Genomic DNA, 26,739 nt, shown 5'->3' with positions numbered 1-26,739 from the left:
AAACATTAGTTTCTGTCAAGATTTAACCAGAAATAAAAACGATAAATGTTCATCATCCATCCATCCATCCATCCATCCATCATCCATCCATCCATCCATCCATCCATCCATCCATCCATCCATCCATCCATCCATCCATCATCCATCCATCATCATCCATCTATCCATCATCCATCCATCCATCATCCATCCATCATCATCCATCTATCCATCATCCATCCATCATCCATCCATCATTCATTCATCCATCCATCCATCCATCCATCCATCCATCCATCCATCCATCATCCATCCATCATCATCCATCTATCCATCATTCCATCATCCATCCATCATCCATCCATCATTCATTCATCCATCCATCCATCCATCCATCCATCCATCCATCCATCCATCATCCATCCATCATCATCCATCCATCCATCATTCCATCATCCATCCATCCATCCATCCATCCATCCATCCATCCATCCATCCATCATCCATCCATCATCATCCATCTATCCATCATCCATCCATCCATCATCCATCCATCATCATCCATCTATCCATCATCCATCTATCCATCATCCATCCATCATTCATTCATCCATCCATCCATTATCCATCCATCCATCCATCATCATCCATCTATCCATCATCCATCCATCCATCATCCATCCATCATCATCCATCTATCCATCATCCATCCATCATCCATCCATCCATCATCCATCCATTTGATCAGGTTCCTTTGGTTCTGACCGGGTTCTGCTTAGATCCTGCTTTAACCCAACCATCAGGTGGTTGATCTGAGGGATCTACCTGCTGTTTGTCTTCTAGCTTTTTGTTCTGCCAGAATATTCAGCCGGTTGGTTCTGATCCAACCAGAGTTCCTGGTCCTAGACCGTGGTTTCTGTGATGTCCTTGTAGGTCTCTGAGGTGCTGGTCTGTCTCCAGTTCTTCCACAGATAGTACTTGGTGGACCTGGAAGGGACGGCAGCTGAGGCGATGTAGCGAACAGATCTCACCACGGAGGCCTGAAAGCTGGGTGTCCTGGCCGTGAAGAGGATGAAGATCTGAAGGCCCTGGAGACACACGTACAGGGGGGTGGGGGGGGTCAGCATCCATGACTGAGCTGCCAACAGTCCATCCAGAAAGGAGCGGTTCTGATTCACACTGCAGCCTGAAGGGACCATAATCTGATTTTATCGCCCTTATGGGACCTGGATCTGACCTCTGACTGACAGTTTGAACAACACACATCGATTTGTTCCAATCCGACCCAGACCACTTGGTTCTGTGGTCCTGAATCTGATATGAATCTAATCCTGCGTCTGAACGGCCAGGTCGCATTCATCCGACCTGTTCGCCATTAATACTCAACAAAGGTCACTATTCTGCGTCTTTCTGCACAGAAATGGCGAGAAAAACAACAACCATGGTGGACGATCATCTATCTGTTTGTTTAACTGGAGTAAATAGTTGAATACTTTTTTTTCCACCACAGTTTGGCGTTGTCGGCAGGATTCTCCTACGACTGATGTTTTCTGAGGTCAGTGATTGTCAGAAGGAACCTCCTGGAGGAAGCAGCCTTCCAGAATCAATGCCCCGTTAGAAGGTTGAGGGAGGGAGGACTTCTGGCATCCAGGTCCCTGGAGGTCAGCAGGAGGTCAGCAGGAGGTCAGCAGGAGGTCAGCAGGAGGTCAGCAGGAGGTCAGCAGGAGGATCAAAACCAAACTTTTCTTTTTGAGACGGTGAGATGAATCTTTGTCGGCACAGTTTATATTACATTTCAAAAACAACGTTTCAAATACGAAAGATTTCTAACAGATCTAAAGATTATTAGAAATCAAATAGTGGAAGAATTAGCTCAAACAAAGTTCTCTTTTTTTCTATAAAAAATAAATAAATATAATCTATACGAGAGTTTCTCTCTAAGCACTGAAACGAAGGTTGCAGGAATCACCAGAACAGATCTAATATTACTGAGACATTGGTAATCTAGAGTGGCATCTCCCTCAGTTATCCAGGTTGTCATTGAGCTTTTGTTTCACTCATATTGAGGTTTGCTGCGTTTAGGAACTAGTTTAATCGTTAGACTTTGTAGACATGGAGGAGTCCGTTTATCGACTGATTTGACCTTTTCTCTTTGCAGTGAAACAAAAAGGGTAACTGATAATGATAAGAACTAAAAATAATAATATTATTTTTAAATTCTCAGCAAATAGTTTTAAATTTTCTTTACATATATTCAACAAATATTCCTTTTTTATTATCGATTACACAAGGATAATATCCTTTTATAATGGAAAGGATGAACTGTGGTCAGAAAATTTAGTTGATCTTAATGCATATCTTAATTTATCTTATTTACTCTATAAAAGTTTTCCCTCAGTCTGTTTCACCTTGAAGGCCGCACCGTTCTCTGCAGGATGGTGTTTGTAGAGCAGGCAGAGCTTCTTCCATAACAATCCAGATTCTTTCTTAGGTTTATTCATAACATGTTACTGTTTAACCAAAGTGTCTGTAATTAGTTTTGACTCTGACTGCTTTCCGTTATTGTACTTAAGGAGGAACGAACGCTGCTCAGATCAGAACAGGTTTGATTACCGAGCAATAAGGCCGATTGATGAACTGTTCTCTCTTTGCAAAGATATCGAAATAAAGTGCCGACAGATATTAATCCATCAATCTCCGTTTATTTAGCTGGACTAAATAGTTGAAGACGTCTTTTCCCACAACAGCATACTGGCAGGACTGGATCAGAACCAATACGGATGTTCTGGAGTCTAGACCTAAATCTGGTTAAACATCAGAAACATCTAAAAATGGCTGCAGACGTCTCACGGCCATCGTTACGGCGCTCAGACCTTCAGGTCAGAGCTGAGCAGCAGGAAGACTGGAGCTGCTGCCAAACACCTGACTGTGTAAAAGTTACTGAGATAAAGCAGGGCTGGACATCAAGACATCTTCTCTGTCTTTAAAATGAACATAGAGTAAAAATCCATCGATCTGTGTTTAACTGGACTGCATAGCTGAATGCTTTCCCCCACTACAGAAGAACACCAGAGGCTGCAGGTGTTCATACCTTGAGGAACACCATCCTTCCCTACAGAGGGGAGGTAAGACCCAACTCACACAACGTGCGGCTGTCAGGCCCAAACAGACCAAGATGGTGACCTCAGAGGCCAGGAAAACATCGCTGAAACAGGACAGTGTCAGCTACGATCTCCAACAGCAGCTCAACCTCTTCAGTCTGGTCACATCTTACCTGTGTGGCGGTGGAGAGGCAGAACAGGATGCTGAAGACCTCCCGGGCGGTTCCCGCGGTAACCAGGACAAAGTATCCCAGAGTCCAGGATAATCCCAGCAGCACGGACAGAGAGAAGCTGACCAGGATCTTCTTGGTCAGAGAGGAGCGTTTGGTGCTGACAGGTGGACAGAAACAGAGGTCAGAGGTCAGACTGGTTAGAGTCAACGTGTTGGAAACACTAGAGGTGAGAGTTTGACCTCTGGGATTTAGCTGAGCATGATGCTAATGAGGTCAGAGAACTGATCTCTTCCCGCCTTAGCTTAAAGGCTACGTCTAAAACTACGCTTTAGATTCGTCTCCGAGCAGAAAGGCAGGTGAAGCATCACCTCCCAGATCAGAAAGTTCCTTCATTATTTCACAGTAATCTGAGCGCTGCTGTTCCTCTGAGCTGTAATCTAGAAAGACGTTAAATAGATTGGCCTCACATCTCTCTGGTTTTAAAAATAACAAGCTGATAGCTGGAAAAGTTCACGGTTTCTCACCAGGAGGATCCTTAGTGTTTTAGAAATGTTAGAAAATCTAAATGTTTCTCCAGGCAGACCTTTCATCTTTATCATCATAATTATCAGAGCCGTGTTTGTAAAAAGATCAACCATCTAAATATTTCCTGCAAACATATTTATTAGCTTTAGCAGTTAGCCGCTGTGGTGTTTCAATCCTAATGTTTCTATCGAAGAACAAAAGGTTGATCTGAAATCTGCTTTCAGGTTGTGACTGTGTCCTGCAGGGGGCAGCAGGTTACCTGGTGAGCCTGGAGTCCACCCTGCAGGTGATCAGAGAGGTGAGGACCAACAGCACCGTGTTGTAGATCAGAACCAGGCCCAGAGGAAGGAGGAAAGCCCAGAACATGGGTTTCCTAAAGCTGAAGCGTTTCTCCTGATCCAGAGCAGCGAGCCAGCAGCTGCAGAACCAGAACACAGCAGATCAAACATCTGCTCAGCATCTAAAGGCCTGAGGAACCGGTTCAAACCAGACCACTCACAACTCCTCCTGTCTGTATCCCAGAGGCTGGTCCATCCTGTAGGTGGCTGCCAGTGTGATCGCCATGACAACCACTGGGACTCCTGGCCAGGAAGAACAAGCAGAACTGATTGAAGCAAAAACCTGCTCCGGCTCTCTGGTAGATGTTTGAGGTTGGTAGAATCTGATTGGACCCTCGTACCCCATCCGACGCCCACGCTGAGAGGAGTCCAGTACGGCGGCAGGCTGCGGTGCATGGAGCGGACCAGCAGAACCAGCTGGGTGCCGTACACGCTGTTCCATGAGAACGTGGCCAGAAGGAAAAGGTGCAGAAGCGCCGTCACCGCCGTGCAGGAGCCTGCATCCGGCTCTATGTGCTGGTCAGAGTCCAGGAGGAGGTTCTGCTCCTCCCTGCTGCTCTGAGGGGCGGAGTTCTGGACTCCAGACAGGAAGGTGATGATGAAGGCCAGCAGACTGAGGTAGATGCACAGCAGAGACATCTTGGAGTTCACATTGGTTTGTTGGTTCTGCGGCTTCTTTAGAAAACTGAGCAGAGAGACAGAAGAAAGTAGTGAAAACGTGCGAGGGGGAGGAGAAAGGAGGCGTGGTCATAGAAAGTGTGCTGAGCTTTTATCTTCACGCCTCCATCACTACTTTTTGGGCCTTTGGCTGCCGGTCCTGTTTGGGTCTTTATGGCTGTTTCTCTGCCACCTTTGAACATCTGCAGACGGATGATTGTTCTTCCATGAAAAACAGATCAAGGTTTCTCAGTTGGACTGAATGGAGAACATCTGGGAACATCTGGTCTGATCTGATCAGAGAACCCTCTACTAGACGTCTACTGTGTCCTTTATGTTCTGGACCAAACTGCAAACAGAACTTTTCTGGTTTCCTGTTTCTATAAAGATGGACGTCACGCCTGACAGAAGCTGCACTTCCTGCATAGCAGCTCCTGTATGTTCCATGATGTTCTCCAACATGAGAACCTCAGAGTAGCTGGAGGTAGATTTAGCTAACATTACACATGCAGACTGTGGGGGAGGATGGGTGCACTGTAGTTGGATGGAGGGGTTACCGCGGTAACGGGCCCTGAATGTAAACCCAAAGATGAAAACCCTTCAGCAGCATCTTAGCCTGCGTTTGGTTTCCTTCAATGGTGAGGAAGCCTAACTGCTGGTGATTTAGCAAAAATCCCTGAAATACACCTGGACAGGTGTAGCTGTCCACACCATAGCAGGCCATAAATGAACCAGGACCTTCATCTGGGCCTGAGGATCAGAAATCTCTCCCCCGTTAATGAGGATGGGGACAACTGGATGAGCTGTTTGGAAGAAAGAAAAGGTTGAAGCTCTCCTGGTTGGTGTTTATCCAACAGCAGGAGGAACGGTGAATGTGCAGCAGTGTCATACCGACTTACTTCACTTTGAGGTGGTGAATGATGGTAACAACCAGGCCCAGCAGGGAGAGGGACAGTCCCACGATGGAGATCACGCTCAGGGGTTCTGCATACTCATAGTCGTTTCTGTAGGACTGAAGCACATCTAGTCAGAACTCCAAAAGAAAGTTACTACGGTTCTTTAAATCCTGGATGACCACCAGCAGGCAGGGCTGGACGGACTGAATGTTCCCTTCGTACACTTTGAGTAATTATACCTACAGAGTCACACCTGAGACCCATAATCCTTAAGGATCAAAGGAGAATGACCCTTAGCAAGCAGAGACTGGAGGAACTCTAGAACCGTAGGCACTGGGCAGGAAACTGGGTCCTCATTGAGGGCCAACCACCACTGAGAAAATAGACGGCATCGATTTTTGCATTGAGCGGAGGGGGCCTTAGAACTCAAAGTGGTGCTTAATGATCTTACAGCCTTCCAGTGGCCATACCCACAGCTGGAGACTTTGAGGGTTGGGGTGCTATATCTGTCCCCCCAACTGAGAAAGCAGATCAAACCACGGCCACGCTGGCCATAACAGAGCAGAAGCTTGTGGCCCTCCTCGAAAACCCTCTGTGGAGTAGGCCAAATCGGCGGGTGGGAAAGCACACAGGAGAACCCGAGGCCAGGGATGTGCTAGCACATCCTGACCCAATGCGACCGAAGCCCCCCTCAGGGAATACCACAGAGGGCATTGAGTTAACTCCTCTATGGCAAACATATCCACCTCTGCTTGACCAAAGCGGCCCCAAATCATGTGCACCACATCGCAGTGAAGAAACCACCCCCCTGGAAATGGGCCTGGCGAGAGAGAGAGTCTGCGACCTGATTATGCACCCCGGGTAAATACATTGGACGTCCGATGGACAGATGAAGAGTGGCCCATTTTAGGAGATTCCTGACACCTTCAAGGCTCTACAGACCCGTTGCCTCCCTAATGGTTAATGTGGTATACAACAGAGGTGTTGTACAAGAAAGACCTGTCTCACCATGCTCCCAAGGCATTAAGGCACATCCACGTCATTGTGAGTGTCCGATGCATGTGCTGGATGGTGTTTAGATGAAAGCCATCTTTGAACAGGGCGGAAGAGAAGCAAACCCAGGGGCACAACACAGGTGACAGAAGTCAGTTTGCCTTGCATCTGCAGGAAGGTGATGCCAAAACTGGATCAGATGACCAGCTTGAGTATGTTGCTTACCCTGTGGACAGAGTACAACTGCATCCTGAGAAAGGTGGATGTCTGAGATGGAACAAGGCAGCCGAGTTGACCTTGAGGACCAACAAGGACATTTGGGGAAGAAGCCAGAATGTAGCCTGAGAGGCAAATTCCCAATAGGGGACGAGACGCTACCGTCACCAGATAGAAAAAGCAAAGATCATTTAACTAAAAAAAGATAACGTTTGAACCATAGCCATAGTCATATTCAAACCTCAACAATAAGGTCAGCCAAACTGGTTAAAAAATGCTGCGGCACCAGTCATAACAAAACAACAGTCACCAAGCTACAATAAAGACAGAAAACACAGTAAGAAGCAGTGAGATGGGAGGGGGTCCAAACGCTGCTGTCACCAACAACGAGGATGCAGACCTTGCAGGTCCATACAAAGATCAACCTGTTGCAGCCCTAGGAGGGAGAAATTGTCGTAGCTCCAACCAGTAGGCAACCGGACTTCCAGGAACAGGGAAACAACCAAGAATGGTCCAAAAAGCTAAACTCTAATGCCAAACATGGCAAACCGCATTCGAGAAGAGGTAAGGAATGGAGCCCTGGATGAGGCGGCATATATAGCTTCTGAGTGGTCACTCAGGGTTTTACAGGTGTGACTCTGTTGGTTTAATTACTTGAACTGCGCATGCACGAAGGTAACATTCAGCGCTTTCAGCACCGTCCTCTGGCAGTCAGTAGGGATGACATAGAACTCTGTGAAGAACTGCTGCAATCCTGGTAGTGGTGTGTGAGAATCACCCAGAGAGCTGCGAAGTTGGTTGTGTGGTTGCAGAAACATCTCAGAACATCTTCTGAAGCATTTCCCTTGGAGCAGCCTTGGGTGCTCCAGTCCTTCAGGCTGTAGTCCCAGAAGACGCAGGAGAAGTCATGCAGAGATATATTTTTTGGCAACTGAAACAGAAGCAGCCAGAAGTTTCCTCAAACCTCTGACAGATCAGACCCTAAACGCATTAGAGGTGTTGGAAACGGTCCTCCACCAGTGTTCTTACTGTTAGTCGGAAATGCATCTCCACAGACTGTGGCACCATGCTGCGCTCTGGATCCCTGACGCTAGCAGACAGCACCCTGATGCTAGCCTTCTGCCTCCTGTAGAGCTTTGATGAAAAGAAGTGGCTGTTCTGGTAGAGGACGAACCCCAGAGAGACGTCGGTCTCCTTTTGCCGCCGTTCAGCGCCCCCTGCTGGGTGTGGGGTAACAGATGTAGGGTCATCCGTTGCTGAATGGAGGTGAGATGGTCTCTGCTGCAGGAAACCCACCTGATGGGAACTGGATGTAAATCAGAGCATCGGCAATGAAACCGCTGTCCACAGTGACCTTTGACACGTTGGTGTTCAGCTGAGTCCGGTTGGCTACAAAACTGCCAGACAAGCCTGAAAGAGAAGGTTGAGAGTCAGGATGAGGGATTGCTGGGCTTGGTTGGTTCTTTGGTTCTTCCTAGGCTTCTCTACAAGGTGTCCTGAGACCGCTGCTGGATTGCTGCTGTCAGTTTCCAGAGGGCCCCGGATCCCATAATCCCAGAGCACCCCCCACAGGGCACCACGAAGGACACGGTCGAAAGCCTGATCCACAAAACACATGTGGACTGGTGTGGTCGAACTCCCACGAACCCTCGAGCACCTGATGTTCCTCCTGGATGCAAGGTTCACCATCGGCCGGATGCTCTCTCTCCAGCACCCTGGAGAAGACCTTACCGGGGAGACAGAGGAGTGTGATCCCTCTGTAATTTCAGCTCCCCCTTCAATCCCTCTTTTTGAAGAGAAGGACCACCACCCCGGTCTGCAAGTCCAGGGGTACTGTACCCGACGTCTACGCAATACTGCAGAGACATGTCAGCCAAGACAGTCCTACAACATCCAGAGACTTAAGGTAATGAGGACAAATCTCATCCACCCCCGGGGCCCTGCCACCAAGAAGCTTTCTAACTACCTCAGTGACTTCAGCCTGGCTGATGGGCTAGTCCGCCTCTAAGTCCCCATCCTCTACCTACTCCTCGGAAGATGTGAAGATGGGATTAAGGAGATCCTCAAAGTACTCGTTCCACCCCTCGACAACATCCCTAGTCAAGGTCAGCAGCTCCCCACCTGCACTGTAAACAGTGTTGGTGAAACACTGCTTCCTCCTCCTAACTCGGCGGACAGTTTGCCAGAACATTTTAAAACCTGATAAAAAATATTGGATTGTTTATTCTGGTTCTTGCAGTTTTTACCTCAAACCTTAAAAACTTTTTCTATTCACTTCCAGCCGCTACGAGCGGCAGCAGGAAATCCCCCACAGCTTCCAGCAGGGATTCCCAGCGCTGCCTCCTGGCGGGATGCTGGAGGTCTGGAGCTCCCAACAAGAACCGCAGATTATAGTGGGATTATAATCCTGATCACCTGATGAACAGAGGATGTTTGGAGGTGGACTTTCTCACTTAAAAACCTCTTCAAACTATTTTTCCAACTCATAAAGTAAATAAAGCCGAGCTGCTCTCTGGCTGGAAGCTACAGAACAGAGCAGATAAACAACCAGAGCAACTGATCCAGATCCAGAGTCCAGATTTCTGTGTTAGAGAGTTTTTGACGTCCAGATCGCGTTCAGTGTGAATGTAACATTAGAGTCACGAAGTCTGCTCCAAACTTTTCTTTATGGAAAGTCTGATTAATCCTGAATGAGTAATGAATCAACTCAATGAAACATTTGAAGCTGCATTTATCTGCTGTCAGCAGCTCTCACCATGATGCATGGACCCACTGACCTGCCAAGGTGGTGAACTGGACTCCCTGAGTGTCTGAAGCCTGGATCTGAGCCGACTGGACCACCAGGTTGGGTTGGACCACCTGGGACGTGTTGGAGGTCCGGCTGAGGTTCAGAGAGAGCTGATCCAGAGTCACTGTGAGCCTGAACATGAGACACGGGGGAAACTGAAGGTCACTGCAACCTTGGAGATCAGCTGATCGCTTCAATCTGAGGGAAATATTTGCTGTTTCTTCCATGTTTTAATAATTAAGACCTTAAAGCAACGTTCGTAGAACTGATGAAGACCAAAAACAATTTTATGAAGTTTAAAGACAGAAAATCTGTTCCTCTGCCTGCTGAAGGGGGCGCTCTACCCAGAGTCCCCTCAGAGTGGTGCTCTGGTTCTGTGGTGGTCTGAGGGTCCACCCAGACCCCCGATCCAGCAGGTCTGCACAGAGGAAAGACGTTTACCCCTGGGTTGTGTCGCTCTCCTCTTCCAGCTCCCCGGCGTTGAGCAGCTGGCTCACTGTAGCGACCGCCGCCACTCGGACCGACTGCAAACAAGAACCAGAACCAGAACCCAGCCGGGTCAGCGGCTCCATGCGGCTCCAACAATCAGAGATCTGAGGACGGACTGCATTCGCTGCAACCTACCTCAGTGGCGTTTGGGGACAGCAGCAGCTTATTGGCGATGTCAGCGGCTACTGTGACGTCTTCAGCTTTCAGAGTTTCAGGTCTGGATGTCAGGAGCTGAGCGCTGGAGGCCAGTAACTCCAAGTCTGCTGGACTGGATAGCTGGAGGACAGAAACAATCCTTTCTGAGGAATTCTGCAGCTTCTCTCATCAAACTGTCTGTGAAGCTCTTCTCACGTTTGCCTGGATGTCTTTGAGTGTCTGTTGACAGTCAATGATTAACGGTGCATCAAACTGTGGGCTTCCATCCCTGAAGGAACATCTGGTAGAAGCCTGAGGTGTTCCAGCTGGGAGGATGAGAGGACATGCTGAGGCTCTCACTGCTTCAGACCTGAGGAGTGTCTGATCTGGAGATGTTTCTCTCACCTCTGCTGGTTCCTTCAGGACAGTTTTCATGGGAAGATGCAAACCAGCCGACGGTTGTATTTGGAAATGTCAATCCCTGCAGAGTCGTCTGATTGCAGAAATTAGCTAAACGAAGACATTGAGAAGAAGAGCTGTGATTCTGATTGGACCGACTGATGACAGACATCAGAGGAGAAACTATTAGCAACCAGGAGTTCAGGAAACGTGTTGCTTTCAGTTGGAGCTGAAGCCTTTAGCTGAAAGATTAGCATTTATGAAAGATGTTACTTTAATCTTCACAGCGTTTGCTTCCAAACAGGAAGCTGGCAGCAGTTTAAACTCTGTTCTCTGAAAGTTAACGTTGTTCGTTTCAACATGTTCCATTAAAAAAAGTCTCATTGAAAACACTGAAGCTGGAAGTTCATTCAGGTTTCCTGTTTGTTAACCTGCTGATTTAAACTTCAATCTTTGCATCACTGCAGGATTTCTCCTGTTCCTGTGATCTGCACAGCGACAGTGGATATATCTCAGACCGCTGATCCTTTAAATCATCTTTTATATATTTACTATTTTTGCCTGGTTTACCCTTCCAGCAGATCGGGGTGACCTCGTTAAGAGATAATTAGACAGCAGGTTCCGCAGTGCAGCCTTTAGGAGATGAAATGATCACCAGATCTTTGTTTCTTTCAGTTATCTACAGTAAAATCTCCTTATTTTACTCATTGATTGTTTGGAAATATTCAGCCTGGAGGCTCTGCTGCTTTTAATGGTTTAGCGCAGCTGGATTTATCTGCACCGGTCTACGGAAGATAACAGCTGCTAAGCTGTGATAAAGTCAGAAAGACTACAACTTGAGGGACGCCAGTTTGAACCGCTACTCCGTCCGTCTCAGTCGTTGTGTCCTTGGGTACGATACTTTCCTGGATCTGGTGGTGCCTTTGGATGGCAGCTGTGGCTGCAGTATACCTTATCACCATCAGTGTGTCAATGGGTGACCTACTGAATGTAAAGTTCTGTGAGGTACCTGGACCTGAGAAGGTGATGTATTAATACAGGCCGATAACCCTTTTTAACCTCTCCTGGAAGGAATTAATGTTGATGAGATTGATTAGAGGCCAAGTTAGGTTTGAATTTAAAGGTGGGCTAACTGAAGGTGGGCTAATGTTAAGGCTCATACAAAGAATTGTGGTTATGATTCTGGTCAGTTGCCTGACAAAAGTACAAAATGAGACAGTATGACGTCCACAGTCAGCAGGTCTTACCTTGGGAGCATGTCTCTCCCGTCCATTCGTCAGGACAGAAGCAAATACCTCCGTCTTTCACTCCATTATTGGAACAGTTCAGTGGTGCAGCAGTTGTAGTGATGCTGGTGGACAAGGTAGTAATTGGATTAGTAGTACTAATCGTATTAGTTGATACTGTGGACCAAAGAGTAGTAATAGAGGGACTAGTATCATTAGTCGTAGGATCCGTCTGAGGTGAGGGCCAGAGAGTAGTGGTATCATTAGTAGAGGGACTAGTATTATCAGTCGTAGGATCCGTCTGAGGTGTGGGCCAGAGAGTAGTAGTATCATTAGTAGAGGGACTAGTATCATTAGTCGTAGGATCCGTCTGAGGTGTGGGCCCGAGAGTAGTAGTATCATTAGTAGAGGGACTAGTATTATCAGTCGTAGGATCCGTCTGAGGTGTGGGCCAGAGAGTAGTAGTATCATTAGTAGAGGGACTAGTATTATCAGTTGTAGGATCCGTCTGAGGTGTGGGCCCGAGAGTAGTGGTATCATTAGTAGAGGGACTAGTATCATCAGTCGTAGGATCCGTCTGAGGTGAGGGCCAGAGAGTAGTGGTATCATTAGTAGAGGGACTAGTATTATCAGTTGTAGGATCCGTCTGAGGTGAGGGCCAGAGAGTAGTAGTATCATTAGTAGAGGGACTAGTATTATCAGTCGTAGGATCCGTCTGAGGTGTGGGCCAGAGAGTAGTAGTATCATTAGTAGAGGGACTAGTATTATCAGTCGTAGGATCCGTCTGAGGTGTGGGCCAGAGAGTAGTAGTATCATTAGTAGAGGGACTAGTATTATCAGTCGTAGGATCCGTCTGAGGTGAGGGCCAGAGAGTAGTGGTATCATTAGTAGAGGGACTAGTATTATCAGTCGTAGGATCCGTCTGAGGTGTGGGCCAGAGAGTAGTAGTATCATTAGTAGAGGGACTAGTATTATCAGTCGTAGGATCCGTCTGAGGTGAGGGCCAGAGAGTAGTGGTATCATTAGTAGAGGGACTAGTATTATCAGTTGTAGGATCCGTCTGAGGTGAGGGCCAGAGAGTAGTAGTATCATTAGTAGAGGGACTAGTATTATCAGTCGTAGGATCCGTCTGAGGTGTGGGCCAGAGAGTAGTAGTATTAGTTATTGTAGTTGTTGCATCAGTCTCAGGACTAGTACTCATAACCTTTGTAGTAGAGGTAGTAGCAGTATTGATACTACTAATAGTAATGGGAGTAGTAGAAGTAATAGTAGTAACGGTAGTAATAATAGCTGGAGTAGTTGTACTAAGATGACTACTAGTAGTAGTAGTAGTATTAAAGGAAGTAGTAGTAATGGGAGTAGTAGGACTAGGAGAAGCAGGAGGAACATTAGATGTAACCCCAGTTGTAGCAGCAACATCTGGAGGATCAGTCTCAGGTATAGGAGTAGTAGCAGTAGTAGTAGCAGGAGGATTAGACGAGAATGTGGGCCAAGCAGTATTAGTACTGTGACTATTAGTAGTAGTATTAGTAGTGTGACTATTAGTAGTATTAGTGGTAGTGGGACTATTAGTAGTAGTATTAGTGGTAGTTTGGACAGTGGTTGGCAGGAAGGCTGTAACCCCAGAGGTCTGGCTGAAGGGTGTGGTTGTGGGATCATTGTCTGGGTTCCCAGTAAAAGGTGGAGTAGGTGGAGTAGATGTAGGATCCTGAGATGTAGGAACTGTCACAGCAGTAGATGTTGGCCAAGGACTCAATGGTTCAGGAGTTGGACTTGATGCTGAAGGTAAACCAGTGGTCTGACTGCCTGTGGTGTGGATGGTTTCACTGGGTGAAGCAGTTGTTGGTGTCTTCCAAGGAGAAGTTGCTTCTGGGGTTGGAGGAATTGATGCTGGGAAATCCTCAGGTGTAGTTTGTGCCGGGGTGGGTGGGGGGGCTGTATTTGTAGCTTCTTTAGTGACATGATCCGGACTTGTAGTAGTCTGGTAGTCAGTAGTAGCATCATTGTTGAAAGGGTTGCCTTGGTTTGTAGTAGAGGAGGCAGTTGTCTCAGGTGATAAGGTGGTAGATGTAGACCAGGCAGTAGGTGGTCTTGGTGTTGCTAGAGTTGGTTTCTGGCTTTCCTCAGCAGTAGGAGGGTCAGTAAGGAGGACTGAAGTCGCTGAAGAGGTTGGTTCAGTCAGAACAGGAGCGTTGAGACGAACCGCAGTGGTATTAAGGTCTGCAGGAGCCGTACAGTCCGTGGTGGTGGAAGATGCTGAGTTGACGTTTGTTACAGAAGAGGCTAAAGGAATTGCTGTAAAGAAGCACATCCATCAGCTTCACTATCACATATTCATCACATTAAGGTAAGTCAACCTGAGGGCTGACTGAGTACAACCCAGCAGACTGTAACGCTTTCTAAGATACTAAATGTTATTTTCTAAACACCCTGAATTTGAATCTATTCATCAAGAACCGTTTGTTTTAGTGATTATATGAAGCAGCTGCTTGGAAACAACAATGTTGCTCCTGGAGCAATCTAACTTTTACTTTTTTTAGTCCGTGAGGCAGACACTCTGTCTACTTTTAAGACTAGGCTTAAAACGTTCCTTTTTGATAAAGCTTATAGTTAGGGTGGCTCAGGTTATCCTGAGCTCTCTCTCTATAGTTATGCTGCTATAGGCTTAGACTTTTGGAGGACATAGGGACCCCCATTTCATCATTCTGCTTCATTCTCTCTCTGTTCTCCTATTCTGCAGAATCTGTTTGTTCAATCTCTAACCTTCTGCTCTCTCTGCTTTTCCTCAGGGTAGCTTTGCCTCGTCTGTTCCTGTTTGGCTGTGACGTCATCCAGGAAAGAAACATCAGCTGTGCTGCTTCCATCAGCACCCTTGTTTGTAGATGTTGGAGATCGGCCTGTCTTCAGGTGTGGTCCTGTTTCTCTGGCCGTGGCTGGGTGGATGTGCTCTCTTCATCCTCTGGCATGGGAGCTGCCTTGGAGCTCGTCTGCCTGGCTGCGTGTTTCCTGGACGGGGCCGCCTTTTACAGCTGCTTTTTGTATCTCTGCTTCTGTCTCCTTGAACCCCAGTCGGCCTCGGCAGATGGCCGCTCACACTGAGCCTGGTTCTGCTGGAGGTTTCTTCCTGTTAAAAGGGAGTTTTTCCTCTCCACTGTCGCTACAAGCATGCTTAGTGTGGGGGATTGTATTTGAGTCAATGAGTCAATGCAATCAACTGGTTTTCCTTAGATAGAAAACTTTGTATCAATTTGACTGTATGATCTGGTTGAACTGTAAAGTGCCTTGAGATGACATGTGTTGTGAATTTGGCGCTATATAAATAAACTGAATTGAATTGAATTGAACTTTACTGATCTCATAAATCTACAAGATAACAGCAGCCTACTATAACTGGCTTTGTTCTGATTTACCCTGAGAGCTCGCTCATAGATCCATAGGTGCTAGATACATTCCTCAGGCAGGTGGGTCCATATTGGCCTGACCTGTTGACGCTGCATCCATGATGATAATCTAAAGGGCTGTTTCTCAATCTGTGTAATTGTGCGTCATCGTGTCCTCGTGAAACGTCATCAGCCTCAGCCCTCATACTGTTCCAATTCACAAGAACAGCAGACCGAGAACAGACAAAGTCCCCAGATGCTGTTCTGGCCCCGCCCTCTTTACCCAGCATGCATCAGAGCAGACCTGTCCGTTCTCCAGACTGACAGCCGTCCAGCATGCACTGCGGCAGCAGCAGCTTCCAGGTTAGCGCTCAAAGAGCTCAGATTATTAAATTTAAAGTTCTCTTTTCTGATCCTGTTGTTCAATAAAAGCACGTTTTAAGATAATTTGAGGCGAGGATATTATACTTTAAGCTCCCCTATATGGAACATTTACTAATTTACTGGGGAATTTAAAAAAAGTTCTCATGTTGAGAAGAATGTGGCAAAACTGGGGAGTTCCGAGGGAAACGGCAGCCCCACCTGCAGCAGCCAGGGCTAACGTTAGCCCACCAGCAGCAGCCAGCAGTCAGGACTGCAGCAGCCAGGGCTAACATTAGCCCACCTGCAGCATCCAGCAGCCAGGGCTAACGTTAGCCCACCTGCAGCAGCCAGCAGCCAGGACTGCAGCAGCCAGGGCTAACATTAGCCCACCTGCAGCATCCAGCAGCCAGGACTGCAGCAGCCAGGGCTAACGTTAGCCCACCTGCAGCAGCCAGCAGCCAGGACTGCAGCAGCCAGGGCTAACATTAGCCCACCTGCAGCATCCAACAGCCAGGGCTAACGTTAGCCCACCTGCAGCATCCAGCAGCCAGGACTTCAGCAGCCAGGGCTAACATTAGCCCACCTGCAGCATCCAGCAGCCAGGGCTAACGTTAGCCCACCTGCAGCAGCCAGGGCTAACGTTAGCCCACCAGCAGCAGCCAGCAGTCAGGACTGCAGCAGCCAGGGCTAACATTAGCCCACCTGCAGCATCCAGCAGCCAGGGCTGCAGCAGCCAGGGCTAACGTTAGCCCACCTGCAGCAGCCAGCAGCCAGGACTGCAGCAGCCAGGGCTAACATTAGCCCACCTGCAGCATCCAGCAGCCAGGGCTAACGTTAGCCCACCTGCAGCAGCCAGGGCTAACGTTAGCCCACCAGCAGCAGCCAGCAGTCAGGACTGCAGCAGCCAGGGCTAACATTAGCCCACCTGCAGCATCCAGCAGCCAGGGCTAACGTTAGCCCACCTGCAGCAGCCAGGGCTAACGTTAGCCCACCAGCAGCAGCCAGCAGTCAGGACTGCAGCAGCCAGGGCTAACATTAGCCCACCTGCAGCATCCAGCAGCCAGGGCTAACGTTAGCCCACCTGCAGCAGCCAGCAGCCAGGACTGCAGCAGCCAGGGCTAACATTAGCCCACCTGCAGCATCCAGCAGCCAGGACTGCAGCAGCCAGGGCTAACGTTAGCCCACCTGCAGCAGCCAGCAGCCAGGACTGCAGCAGCCAGGGCTAACATTAGCCCACCTGCAGCATCCAACAGCCAGGGCTAACGTTAGCCCACCTGCAGCATCCAGCAGCCAGGACTTCAGCAGCCAGGGCTAACATTAGCCCACCTGCAGCATCCAGCAGCCAGGGCTAACGTTAGCCCACCTGCAGCAGCCAGCAGCCAGGACTGCAGCAGCCAGGGCTAACGTTAGCCCACCTGCAGCATCCAGCAGCCAGGACTGCAGCAGCCAGGGCTAACGTTAGCCCACCTGCAGCATCCAGCAGCCAGGACTGCAGCAGCCAGGGCTAACGTTAGCCCACCTGCAGCATCCAGCAGCCAGGACTGCAGCAGCCAGGGCTAACATTAGCCCACCTGCAGCATCCAACAGCCAGGGCTAACGTTAGCCCACCTGCAGCATCCAGCAGCCAGGACTTCAGCAGCCAGGGCTAACATTAGCCCACCTGCAGCATCCAGCAGCCAGGGCTAACGTTAGCCCACCTGCAGCAGCCAGCAGCCAGGACTGCAGCAGCCAGGGCTAACGTTAGCCCACCTGCAGCATCCAGCAGCCAGGACTGCAGCAGCCAGGGCTAACGTTAGCCCACCTGCAGCATCCAGCAGCCAGGACTGCAGCAGCCAGGGCTAACGTTAGCCCACCTGCAGCATCCAGCAGCCAGGACTGCAGCAGCCAGGGCTAACATTAGCCCACCTGCAGCATCCAACAGCCAGGGCTAACGTTAGCCCACCTGCAGCATCCAGCAGCCAGGACTGCAGCAGCCAGGGCTAACATTAGCCCGTCTGCAGCATCCAGGGCTAAAATTAGCCCGTCTGCAGCATCCAGGGCTAACGTTAGCCCGTCTGCAGCATCCAGGGCTAACATTAGCCCGTCTGCAGCATCCAGGGCTATAGTTATCCCACCTTCAGCATCCAGGGCTATAGTTATCCCACCTTCAGCATCCAGGGCTAACATTAGCCCGTCTGCAGCATCCAGGGCTAACATTAGCCCGTCTGCAGCATCCAGGGCTATAGTTATCCCACCTTCAGCATCCAGGGCTAACGTTAGCCCGTCTGCAGCATCCAGGGCTAACGTTAGCCCGTCTGCAGCATCCAGGGCTAACGTTAGCCCGTCTGCAGCATCCAGGGCTAACGTTAGCCCGTCTGCAGCATCCAGGGCTAACATTAGCCCGTCTGCAGCATCCAGGGCTAACATTAGCCCGTCTGCAGCATCCAGGGCTAACATTAGCCCGTCTGCAGCATCCAGGGCTATAGTTATCCCACCTTCAGCAGCCAGGGCTAACGTTAGCCCACCTGCAGCATCCAGCAGCCAGGACTGCAGCAGCCAGGGCTAACGTTAGCCCACCTGCAGCATCCAGCAGCCAGGGCTGCAGCAGCCAGGGCTAACATTAGCCCACCTGCAGCATCCAGCAGCCAGGGCTGCAGCAGCCAGGGCTAACATTAGCCCACCTGCAGCAGCCCTCTCTCTGCATAGCCGTGTGTGAAGCACCGCTGGCTCTGATGGAGGTTTGATTGTTTTATTCAGCAAAATGTTCATTTGATTTGTGTTTATCTGACTGTTCATTTTTATTCCCCCAGTAAATAATAAAGTCATAATCTATTATTATGTAGAGACTATTGATAACAGGAGGAGCTTTGAATGTGGTGATGTCATCAGTACGCATCTGTTCTGATTGACCCAGATTAATGCTGCGTGCTCCTGTTCTCCCAGAGTCCAGACTTTCCTGGGTTCTTAAGAACGGACTGGATGTGTTTGGAATATTTAGATTTCTCTTTTTTCATATATTAATTTATCCTATTAACATTGTGTGGCCTGGCCACTGTGTGAGAGTGTTAGTGAACAAGACACGCCTTCTTCCTCCAAAACAAAAAACAGATTCTCAAGGTTTATGCGTAGCATGTTACTGTTTAACCAAATTGTAATTTGATTTGTCTCTGACTACTTTCCATTGCTGTAGGTAGGGGGGGACCCACTCTGCCCAGGCAGAACGGGGCTGAATACAGAGCAATACGGGTTGTCTGATGAAATGTTCTCTCTTTGCAAAGATATGAAAACATCAAACATCAAATATCATGACTGAGTTAAGTCAATCGATCTCCAGTTAACTGGGGTGAATAGTTGAATACTTTTGTCCCACTACCCTTGGTGAGGACATGAGTCCATTACGTTTGTTCTGAGATAACTTCTAGTGAGAGTTTCCTGATCCTCGCTACAGCTGCTTCTCAGCCGCTTCCCAAAGTGTATTTCCTCATCTGGACACAGTGGGACCAAGAACAGTGAAAGTTTAACTGAAAGTTAAATGGTCATTTTGCTCGTTAATCAACGACTCTGACTGCTAATGGAAACAGATCATCTGCAGCAGAAACCAGAGAGGCGAGGAGGTTTTCTTACCCCACATGAGAACAATGCAGAACCAGCCTTCCATGTTGCAGATCAGACGCCTTCTGACTGTTTATGGCCCCTTTTACAATCACTGCTGTCTGAAGGTTTAAGGTGAGTGGTAGAGGAGGAAGTGTTGGTGACAAATACCCAGCTGAGCAGCCAATGAGATCATAAAACAGACCTCTCCTGGTTCAAGGTCATGGAAAACCCCTTTAAAGCCGCCAAAGGCAACATCATTATTTGGATTTGATAGATTTTTCTTTTTATACCAGTTTATCTTAACATTTTTACTACCAAAGGTGTTGCTTGCTGATAGAAAACCCAACCTGTTATGACCACATTTCTCTTCTCTCCAACCACTTCTTAATGAGTAACCTATTAACAATCTGAAAAGTTACAACGGTGATTTATGAGGACAAAATAAATCATCCATATCTGGGACCTGACCCATACCTCTGCAACCTCTTTACCGATTTAAGGGATGTAGATCGATCTGCAACATTACAGCTCTGAGCAACAATATGATCTACATACACCAAACACCTGGACAGTGTTGAGGTCAGGATGACGGATGAACCAAAACCTTCTAATCATCATCCCATTCAGAAACAGACAGGATTTTCTGTCTTGATGATCATCATTATGGTGAGAGCTGAGCTGAGACCATGGAGTCCTGGACTGGGTGGACTGGGATCAGTCTAGGACCAGGGATAAGGGAGAAGAGTCAAAGCTCAGAGTCACAGAACCTTCCTCCTGTCTCCAGAAACCTAAAGCAGCTCTTTACTCTCTCAGTTTGGTCTTAAGAATTACCCACATAGTCTTCATGTGTCTGACCTGGCCCTGGGTTTTTAAAGTCAGGGCTGCTTTTACGTCCTAGTTAAAGTATCCTGCAACATGAATCCTACAACTGAAAAACAGCTTTAATCTGAATACCTCAGGATAAATAGAACTATGGTTTCTGATTGTAGGTATAAATTACACCAGCAGAGGGCCCTCTTTCTCCTCTCTTGGTCCAAAGCACAGTCAGATGTTTCCTTCTGGGATGATTTGCCATAGAGACAGAGAAAAATTGTGTTTTACCTGAAATTGTTTAATCACCATCCAAGAGAGAAAAATGTATTTAACACTTCATTTTTTTAATTCTAAGAATTCTATGAAAGACTTCATGCAGAAGACTTTATTGGCTTTGTTCAAAATGCGCATAGTCCCAAACATTCTCATCTGCATACTTTGGTGGATGGATGGATGGATGGATGGATGGATGGATGGATGGATGGATGGATGGATGGATGATGGATGGATGATGGATGGATGGATGGATGATGTATGGATGATGGATGATGGATGGATGGATGATGGATGGATGGATGATGGATGGATGATGGATGGATGATGGATGGATGGATGGATGGATGGATGATGGATGGATGGAAGATGGATGGATGATGGATGGATGGATGGATGGATGGATGATGGATGGATGGATGGATGGATGATGGATGGATGGATGATGGATGGATGGATGGATGGATGATGGATGGATGGATGATGGATGGAAGGATGATGGATGGATTCATGGATGGGTGGATGGATGGATCATAGATGGATGGATGATGGATGGATGGATGGATGATGGATGAATGATGGATGGATGGATGGATGATGGATGATGGATGGATGGATGAAAAAGGGGGTTTGGAGGGTTTTGGGGGAAAGAAAGGGGGGGGAAAAGGGATAAGGAATTTTTAAAAATAATTTTTTTTGGGGGGGGGTTTAGGAAAAATGGTTTTGGGGGTGGGGGTTTGGTAAATAGGGGGGGGTTAAAGGGGAAACGGGTTTAATAAAAGTTTTGTAAGGAAAATATATGGTGGTTTTAAGGAAAGGGGAGCTTTGGGTAAAGGAGGTTTTTTTGGATGGAATGATGGAAGAAAAGTTATAAGGGGAAAAAAAGGGGGGGAAGGGGGATTAATTATAATAGGAAGGGGCAAAAAAGGGAATGGTGGTATGGTGGGGGGGTTTTAATAATGGTGGTTTGGGGGTGGGGATGGGGAAGGGAAAGGATGGGGATGATGGGGGGGAAGGGGTGGAGGGATGGGGTGGGGGGGAAAATTTGAGAGGGTTAAAAAAGGGATGGAGGGTGGTGGGGGAAATGGGGGAATGGATGTGGGGATGGAGGAAGGGGGGGGGATGAGGGATGGATAAGGGGGAGATGATGGATGGATGGGGGATATGGGGGGATGAGGGATGGATGGATATGATAAAAGGGGATGGAGATAGGGTTGGGAAAGGGGGAGGGTGGGGGGGGGAAAGGAGGGGTGGGGAGAAGGTGGGGGAGGGATTGGATGGAGATGGAGGGTTTTGGGGGGGTTTATGGTAAAAGGAGGATGGATAAGGGGGGAGGGATATGATGGGGAAGGAAATGAGGGGGGAAATGAATATGGTGGGGGGGAATGGAGGGGGATGGAGATGGATGTGGATGATAGGGATGGGGGGGGGTAGGGGGTGGGAGGGGGTGGTGGATGGGAAAAGGGGTGGGTGGGGGTGGATGGGGGGAAAGAGGGGATGAGGGTTTGGGATGGGGGGGAGGGGATGGATGGAGGTGTTTGGGGATGGGGGGGAAGGTTTTGGGGGAGGGAAAAAGGGGGAGGGAAAGGGGGGGGATGGTGGAGGGAAGAGGGAAATTAGTGGGTGATGGATTTGGGGGAAAAAGGGGTTTGGGGGAGGTAGGAGGGAGGGGATATGATGGGGGGGTGGAGGGATGGGGGATGGGAGGGATGATGGAAGGGATGATGGGGGAATGGATGGATTTTTGGGTTTTGGGATGGATGGGAGGGAGGGATGTGGGGGAAAAAGGGGGGGATGGATGTGGTGGATGGATGGGGTTTAAAAATGGATAAAGGGGATGAGGTTGGGGGGGGGGGGTTTGGATGGAGGGAGGTGAGGATGGGGATGGATGAGGGAAAAGGAGGGGGAGGGATGGAAAATGATGATGGTGGATGGTGGATGGATGGGATGGGGGGAAGGGTGGGGGGAGGGAGGGGGTTTGGGGAAGGATGGGGGGGATGGGGGGGGGGAATGGGGGGGGGGGTTTGGATGGGGGGGGGGGTTTTGGGGATGGGGGGTTTGGGGTGGTTTGGATGGGGGGATGATGGGGGAGGGAAAATTGGTAAAAATAGGATGGAGGAGGTGGAGGGGGTTTGGGGGGGGAAAAGGATGAGGGGGGGAAAGGGGGTTGGATGGGGGGGGGGGGGGGGGGTTTGGGGGATGGAAGGAGGGGAGGGGGGTGGGGATGGAGGATGGTTAGGTTTGGGATGGGAGGAAAGGGAGGAGGAGGGGTGTTTGATTGGGGGAAAAAGGGGTGGGGGATGGATGGGGGAGGATGGGGGGGTATGGGATGGGAATTTGTATTGGAGGGGGGTGGGGGAGGAGGGGTTTTTGGGGAGGGGGGGTTGGGGGGAAGGGTTTGGGTTGGGGAAGGGGTTTTTTTTGGGGGAAAAGGGGGGTTTTTTGGGGGGGGGGGGTTTAAAAGGTTAAGGGAAATGGGAGGGGGAGGGATAAAAGGCTTTGAGGTGGAAAAGAAAAGGGGGGGCCCCCCAAAATTTAATCAAATTTTGGGGGAAAAAAGGGGGTTTTTTTTATTTAATTTTTGGGGAAATTTTGGTATTTTTTTTTTTGGGGATTTTTAAATTTTTATTTTATTTAGGGGAATTTATTAAATTTTTTTTTTTTAAAGGAAAATTTTAAAATATATTAAAATAGGTTTTAAAAAATTTATTTTAATTTTTTAAAAAAAAGGGGGGGTTATTTTTTTGGGTTTTAAGGGGTTGGCACATTTTTTTGGGGGGAACCACCTTTGGGCTAAATTTCTTGCCTTTTTCCCCTTTTATTTTTTTCAAAATAGGGGTATTAAATATCGGCAAAATTTAGGGTTTAATTTTTTCCCCCCCTTTTTCCCTTTTTTTAAAAAAAAAAACCCCCCATATAAATCACAAATTTTTTCCCAAATTTTTTTAAAAAATTTTTGGATTATTTGGGTTATTTTTTTTATTTTTTTTTTAAAATTTTGGGCTAATTTTTTTTTTTTTTAAAAAAAAACCAATTTTTTTTTTAAAAAAAAATTTTTTTAAATTTTTAAAGATTTTCCCTTAAAAATTTACAAAAAATTTTGGGCAAAAATTTTAAAAAGGGAAACCCCTCATTTACACAAATTTTTTAAGGAATAATTAAACCGGGAAAAAATTTTTTTAAAAAAGGTTTTTTTTATTTTTATTGAAAAGGGAAATTGAAAAAAAAAAATTCTCTTTTCCACCCCAACATTTAAAATAAACCCCCTTTCCAAACTAAGGCACCCCAAATTCCCCCCAAAATTTTTAAACTTTTTTTTTAAAAAAAATTTTTTATCATTTTTAAATTTTACCCGGGGGGTTTTTTTTTTCCTTCTTTTTTTTTAAAGTGGAAATGGGAAAAAAAAATTTTTAATTTTTAATCGGGTTTTTTTAAAAAATAAAAATTTAAATTTTTTTTCCCCCCCCTTTTTTTTAATAAAAAAAATTTAAAGGGGGGCCTTTAAATAAAAAAGGGGGAATTTAATTTCATGGGAATATTTTTACTTTTTTATTAATTTAAATTTCAAAAACGTTTTCAAGTTTGGGGGAAAGGGGATAAAAAAATTTTTAAAATAAAAAAGGGGAAAATTTGGAAACTTGGGAAATTTTATTTTTTAGGAAATTTAACCCAAAAGTTTTTTTTGGGTAATTTAACCCGGGGAATTTGGAAAATAAAGATTGGGGGGAAAAAAAAAAAATTTTTTAAAAATTAATTTTGGGAAGAAAAAATAAAATTTTTTTAGGGATGTTTGGGAATTTATTTTAAAAAAATTTTTAATTTTTTTAAAAAAGGGCAAAAAATTTTTTAATTTAACCAATTCCCCAAAAAAAACTTTTTTTTTTAAAAAAAATTTTTTTTCCCATATTTTTTAAAAGGGAAATTTTTCTAATAAAAATTAATAATTTTTTTATTTAAAAAAAATTTGGGTTTTGCCCAATAAAAAATTTTTTATTTTTTTTAAAGGGAAAATTTTTTTTTTATTTATTACCGGGTTTTGCCTAAAATTCCCCAAAACTTTATCTTTTCTGTTTTTTTTTTTTCTTTTTTTTTTCCCCTTTTTTCCCCCCCAAAAAACCCAAAAAAAATTAATTTTTTTGGTTTTTTTTTTTCCCCTTTTTTAAAAAAACCCTATTTTTTTTCCCCTTTTTCTCCTTTTTATTTTTCCCTCCACTTTTTTCCCTTTCCCCCCCCTCTCCATTTGCCATTCCCCCCTTTTTTTCTTTCCCCCTTTTAAAACCCCCCCTTTGTTCTTCCCCCTTTTTCCTGCTAACCTCTCATTTTTCCTGAAAACCCCCTTCCTCCTTCCCCTTTCCCCTTCTCCCTTAACCCCTTTTTTAAAGTTTTTGTGTTTTTTTTTTGGTTTTATTGTTCCTGTTTTTTGGGTTTTTTTTTATTTTCTTAAAATCTCAAAAATTTAAATCACCTGCCGGTCACTTTGGGTCAACTTCCACAAAAAACCAAAAAAAATCCCAGGGATTCTGGCGCCCTCCAGTGGCCAAAACCTATTTGGCTGAAAGAAAGGGGGACTTTAGATCAGCAGCTTTATCTATTTAGATGATGATGATGATGAAGAAACAGCGGCTCCTCAGAGGTCCAGTTAGAGAGGACGACTCTATACTAAGAGTTTCAATAACAACTTTATTGACACCTGGACTGAAAACACAGACAATATGGCTGAATACAGCTGGAATCATATATACAGGACATAGAGTCAGGTGAAGACCTGAAACACTGAGGACTGGGTTAGAGCAGTTCCAGACAATTTCATAAACCCACCCACTTTGAAAGTCTTCACTCCCCGATGACATCATCAGCTAATGGAGACCAACAACAAATCACCAAACGGCCGAGGGATCCAGATTTATCTAGAAGCTGCTGCAGGATGTTCTTCAGAATCATTCTGCTTCTCCAGAACATCTGGGAATTTTCCTGATGAGTAAAACAACCAGGAATAAAAAACTGAACATTTAGATAAAAAAAATCTGACATTAATTTTCTGTCAAAATTTTCCATCATCCATCAATCATCCATCAATCATCCATCCATCCATCCATCCATCATCCATCCATCCATCCATCATCCATCCATCCATCCGTCCATCATCCATCCATCCATCCATCATCCATCCATCCATCATCCATCATCCATCATCCATCCATCCATCCGTCCATCATCCATCCATCCATCATCCATCATCCATCATCCATCCATCCATCCATCATCCATCATCCATCCATCCATCCATCCATCCATCATCCATCCATCCATCCGTCCATCATCCATCCATCCATCCATCATCCATCCATCCATCATCCATCATCCATCATCCATCCATCCATCCGTCCATCATCCATCCATCCATCATCCATCATCCATCATCCATCCATCCATCCATCCATCATCCATCCATCCATCCATCCATCATCCATCCATCATCCATCATCCATCCATCATCCATCCATCCATCCATCCATCATCCATCATCCATCATCCATCCATCCATCCATCCATCCATCATCCATCCATCCATCCATCATCCATCCATCATCCATCATCCATCCATCATCCATCCATCCATCCGTCCATCATCCATCCATCCATCCATCCATCATCCATCATCCATCCATCCATCATCCATCCATCCATCATCCATCATCCATCCATCCATCATCCATCATCCATCCATCCATCCGTCCATCATCCATCCATCCATCCATCCATCCATCATCCATCCATCCATCCATCATCCATCCATCATCCATCCATCATCCATCATCCATCCATCATCCATCAATCATCCATCCATCCATCATCCATCAATCATCCATCCATCCATCATCCATCCATCCATCATCCATCAATCATCCATCCATCCATCATCCATCAATCATCCATCCATCCATCATCCATCCATCCATCATCCATCCATCCATCCATCATCCATCATCCATCCATCCATCCATCCATCATCCCTCCATCCATCCATCATCCATCCATCCATCCATCCATCCATCATCCATCCATCCATCCATCATCCATCAATCATCCATCCATCCATCCATCATCCATCAATCATCCATCCATCCATCCATCCATCATCCATCCATCCATCCATCATCCATCCATCCATCCATCCATCCATCCATCCATCCATCCATCCATCCATCCATCCCTCATCCATCCATCCATCCATCCATCCATCCTCCATCATCCATCATCCATCCATCCATCCATCCATCCATCCATCCATCCATCATCCATCCATCCATCCATCATCCATCCATCCATCATCCATCCATCCATCCATCCATCCATCCATCCATCCATCCATCCATCCATCCATCCATCCATCCATCCATCCATCCATCCATCATCAAGTC

General features: G+C 46.7%; 1 protein-coding gene across 1 annotated transcript; it reads right to left on the bottom strand.

Moving 5' to 3' along the window:
• Positions 1–673: 673 nt before the first annotated feature.
• Positions 674–19,524, bottom strand: adgrg7.1 (adhesion G protein-coupled receptor G7, tandem duplicate 1). The gene is made up of 17 exons (XM_038270920.1): positions 19,262–19,524; positions 11,937–14,210; positions 10,696–10,800; positions 10,507–10,616; positions 10,291–10,431; positions 10,108–10,190; positions 9,656–9,798; positions 8,175–8,288; positions 7,908–8,098; positions 7,657–7,809; positions 5,923–6,042; positions 5,673–5,785; positions 4,458–4,801; positions 4,278–4,359; positions 4,038–4,196; positions 3,254–3,410; positions 674–1,067 (listed from the first exon to the last, which is right to left on the bottom strand). Exons 1-17 carry the CDS (start codon positions 19,293–19,295, stop codon positions 882–884), a joined length of 4,509 nt encoding a protein of 1,502 aa, XP_038126848.1. The 5' UTR covers positions 19,296–19,524; the 3' UTR covers positions 674–881.
• Positions 19,525–26,739: the final 7,215 nt, after the last annotated feature.

The sequence above is a fragment of the Cyprinodon tularosa genome, unplaced genomic scaffold (genome assembly GCF_016077235.1).
Source record: "Cyprinodon tularosa strain WSP-4 unplaced genomic scaffold, ASM1607723v1 ctg784, whole genome shotgun sequence".
Taxonomy (NCBI): Eukaryota; Metazoa; Chordata; class Actinopteri; order Cyprinodontiformes; family Cyprinodontidae; genus Cyprinodon; species Cyprinodon tularosa.
Note: the sequence above shows the minus strand (reverse complement) of the source record. Positions and strands in the feature narration are given on the sequence as shown.

Coding starts and splice junctions, on each gene's coding strand:
- adgrg7.1 (XM_038270920.1), bottom strand. CDS start 19,295: ATGGAAGGCTGGTTCTGCATTGTTCTCATGTGGG. Junction 10,801..11,936: donor GGGAGAGACATGCTCCCAAG/GTAAGACCTGCT, acceptor GTCTTCGTTTAG/CTAATTTCTGCAATCAGACG. Junction 7,810..7,907: donor AGATGCATTTCCGACTAACA/GTAAGAACACTG, acceptor CTTCTGTTTCAG/TTGCCAAAAAATATATCTCT.